At 34.3% G+C, this 4350-nt stretch overlaps 1 protein-coding gene across 2 annotated transcripts in view; it reads left to right on the plus strand.

Annotated features, from left to right (window-relative positions):
* tle5 (TLE family member 5, transcriptional modulator) overlaps window positions 1-1053 on the plus strand; it is a 76181-nt gene extending 75128 nt beyond the window's left edge. For both annotated transcript variants that reach the window (XM_062027694.1, XM_062027693.1), the window contains exon 7: window positions 1-1053. This exon is cut by the window's left edge. In XM_062027694.1, coding sequence (XP_061883678.1) covers window positions 1-2 — 2 coding nt within the window. In that variant the 3' untranslated portion in view covers window positions 3-1053.
* The last annotated feature ends 3297 nt before the right edge of the window (window positions 1054-4350 follow it).

A 4350-nucleotide genomic window follows, 5' to 3' on the forward strand; every position in this document is an offset into this window, starting at 1 on the left:
AGCGCCTCCTTCTCAAACTCCCACATTCTCACCGGACTTGAACCCGCCTCTTCCTTCCTCCTTTTTGATACTCACTCTTTTCTCTCCTTTCAAGATGAAGCTTCATGTTCTCTCCTCCTCCTCCTCCTCCCACAGCAAGCAAGTAGGAAACATCACCAAACACTCTCAGCTCCTACAAAGTCATCAAGTCCACATCTCTGGCATGGAAACAGCAGTTCAGAACATTCAGTCTTTATTCTTTTTTCTCAACATTACACACTTTTAGCAAACCTTTACTTCCGGTTATTAATGATAATCGCCACTTTGCATCATAAAAACGAGGGCTGCTCTGATATTGATGTACATCAGTCAGATATGGACAATGTATCGGCTTATATGGGCTCGCATCTAAATGTCCCATACAAGAAATCTTGCAGCGTTTTAACGTGTGCAAAGTTAATATCTAAATGTCCTCCAATAAAAGGTAAACATGCTAGGCTATAGGCTACTTGGAGCTAGCAGCTACACAACAGCTAAGCACACAAACTCGACCAGAGGTAACCAAACTAGGTCATGAGTTTGATTGGGAATCTGGTTCGTGGAGTGACTTCAAATTAATTTTTTATTTATTTTAATCTACCGCCATCTTGTGGACAGCGTGGTGAAATCATGTCAATGACCCGGATTTGTGATTTGAAAACCATTCAGCACAGCAATTACTTATATGACCAAACTCCAGACAACCTTCCCTAGTCATGGCACAAACATTTTTATTAAAAAAAAAACGTCCAAGCACCATAGAAAATTCAAAATCACACCCATTTTAAATCCATTGCACTGCATGATGGGGAAAAGGCAAAACACTCACAAAATACTGTCCACACTTATCCATGTTTGGCGCATAGCTGCTTGATATTTCTGATTGATTACTATTCTTTAAGGAGGTTGTCACGGACGTAAACAAAGTAAGAGTCCAACTTTCACATACTCTTGATATCCAATTATATTATTTATTAATTATACCCATTATATTAATATAACTTGTATGTACGGATATATACATATGTGTATGTGTATATATTTATATATATATATATATTTATGTATGTATGTATGTATATATATATATATATATATATATATATATATATATATATATATATATATATATATATATATATATATATATATATATATATATATATATACAAATTTAAATATATATATATATATATATATATATATATATTTAAATTTGTAGTACTGAAGTAGTCTATTCTTGGTTTTTGATCCAAAATGTCAGACAAAATTGTACAAAAAAAAGACACAATTTGAAGAATCAGTTGCTGATACCCAGAAATATGAACGCAAAACCCCTTTTATGGAAAATAGTTTTAGTTTTCCGAGCAGAAAACAATGTGAAATGCATTTAATTGATGAATAAATAGATATTTAACCTCATTTGAAAGCACTGCGTACTAAAAGCCGAGGTTTGACTGCGTAATAAAAAAAAGTAATAAAGTGATGACCCAGCATGTTGAAGGCAGGGTGAGTGTGAGTGCACACAATAATGTGACGGTGGTGTTTCCTACTTCCTGCTGTTCCAAAATGCAGCGGTCATTTTTGAAATATATCAAACACACTGAAGTATTTCTGCAAACATTGCTTTTCCTTTGCAAGTGTTAGTAATATCTTACGCAGTTTAACTGTAATAATATCTTTAATGTACCAGAAAATCTACTTTTCCCCCCTGAAGCACACTCTGCAAGGTTACTGAGGACGTGTGTGTGTATACCTTTTCACGCCCAACACTCACTTCCTGTTGTGCAGAAAGGCAAGTACTGTACTGTACTGTACTGTACTCCTGACTCATGTATTTTACTCAACACGACAGAAGATGGCGCTGTCATGCGTCTCATCATCTGATGACAGGATGCCTCAGACAAAGGTGCCCTGGAAAGGTTTTTTTTTTGTAGATTTTACAGTAAAAACAACTGGTACCTCAGTCCCCAGAATTTCACAGTAAAAAAAAAAATGGTATTGTTTTTCCATTTACAGTAATGCACTGTAAAAACGACCATAGATTTTACAGTAAAAAAAAATCAAAAACTGGCAGCTGAGTCGCCAGAATTTTCCCGTAAAAATAACAATGGCCGCCTTATTACATTAACAGTAATTTAGTATTAAAAGAAAACAGTAAAGTTGACAGTAAACTCCATTTTGACGTACAAAAAAAAATTTGGATTTTTTTTTTTTCCATTTACAGTAATGCACTGTAAATACAATTTAAAAACAGCTTTAGATTTTACGTAAACAAAAATTGACAGCTCAGTTGCCAGAATTTTACTGTAAAAATATAACTGGTTACCATTTTTATATTTACAGTCATGCACTGTAAAAACAATGACCATTAAAAAAAACTCTGGCACTTCAGTCGCCAGAGTTTTACTGTAAGAATAAAAGTGATACTGTTTTTCCATTTACAGTAATACACTGTGGAAACAAGGACTAGATTTTACGGTAAAAAAAAAATGGCAGCTCAGTTGCCAGACTTTTACCTTAAAAATAACATTTTTACCATTATTGTATTTATTTGGTGTAAAAACACTACATTTTACAGTAAAACAACTAGTCACTAAGTTGCTCGATTTTTTCCGTAAAAAAACATTTATGCAGTTTTTGCATTTACAGTAATGTACTGTAAAAAAACGGCTGTAGATTTGATGGAGAAAAACTGGCAGATCAGTTTCCTAAATTTTATTGTAAAAATAAAAGTGGTTCTGGTTTCCCATTGACAATAATGCACTGTAAAAACAAGGACTGTAGAGTTTACGGTAAAGAAAAAATGGCAGTTCAGTTTCCAGAATTTTACTGTAAAAATAAAAATGGTGTCATAATTAAATTTACAGACAATTTTTGCAAAAAAAAAAAAAAAACGTTTTAAACTGTACAGTAAATGAATTAGTAGCTAAGTTTCTTGAATTGTTTTGCATTTAAAGTCATGCACCGTAAAAACAAGGACCCTAGATTTTACCAGGAAAAAACTGGCAGCTCAATTGCCAGATTTTTACCGTAAAAATAAAAGTGGTGCTGTTTCTTCAATTTACAGCAATGCACTGTAAAACAAGGACTTTAGATTTTACAGTAAAAAAACAAAAACTGGTAGCTAAATTGCCAGAATTTTACTGTAAAAGTAACATTTGTGCATCTACAGCAATGTACTGTAAAAACAACGTCCGTACATTTTAATTGAAAAAATGGCGACTCGGTTGTCAGAATTTTACTGTAAAAATAAAAGTGCTACCATTTTTCCTTTGACAGTAATTTACTGTAAAACTAAGGACTGTAGATTTTACAGTAAAAAATTAGCAGCTCAGTTGTCAGAGTTTTACTATAAAAATAACTGGCTCGTTTTATTTACTCACAATAATTTGGTGTAAAAACGCCCATATATTTTACGGTTGACTGGGCAGACATTTTTTTTACTGTAAAATTCACTTAGTTTTTTGTTTTTGTTTACCAGTGTAAAGAATTGTCTTTTTATTCCTTAATCCTGCGTGGAAAAGGCGAGAAGTGACAGGTGAAAAGCACCTTAACGGCAAAGAAGCCAACCGAGAGGAAGACTGAAAGTGAAAGTGAAAGTCTTGAAGGAGCTTGTATTGTTTGGGCAGAGGCTGCATGTAGTTGTGCGTGTTGGCCAGCAGAGGGCAGCAAAGAAAAGGAGGACACGTGTATTGACGTACATGCGCAGTAAGAAGGGATCAATGCATGCTTCTCTCCGGTAACTTACTTCTTTTGCTTCTTGGTGACATTTTTATTACAAAAAATATAAAAAGTATTAAAAAAAAGAATATTATTCTGTGTTGATATAAATTAGCGGCATCTGACATTATGTATTTGTTCTATACAGACTAGTACACACATAGAGAGCTTTATGTGTATTGGCTTTGTCTTCTTCTGGATCATTCTTGTGCTCTTACTGATGTGACGTCAGAGAGGGGGCGCGGCTTCTCGCCCCCTGACCCCGCCCCTTTCCCCCCTAGCCCAATAGCGTGAAGCCTTGTAAGCTCTGTAAAGGTCTTTTCTTTTCTAAATACTTTTGTGCATTATGATGTAAAAGCCGAGAGTGACATTGTTGTGTGTCTGAAATGAAATCATAAATACTGCATTTACAGGACAAAAATTAAACCAAGGGATTGGAAAAAAAAGAGCAAACTTTCAAAAGGTCAAAACAGACATTTATGTGAAATATGTTCTGCAGTAAGGAAGAAGGACTTCTGGTGCCTTACAAATAAAGTCAATCATACTGAGAAGAAACATTTCTTGTCATTGCTCATTAAACACTTTGCTGCCCCAAACTGCAGCACCCAT

The sequence above is a fragment of the Entelurus aequoreus genome, linkage group LG19 (genome assembly GCF_033978785.1).
Source record: "Entelurus aequoreus isolate RoL-2023_Sb linkage group LG19, RoL_Eaeq_v1.1, whole genome shotgun sequence".
Classification (NCBI taxonomy): Eukaryota; Metazoa; Chordata; class Actinopteri; order Syngnathiformes; family Syngnathidae; genus Entelurus; species Entelurus aequoreus.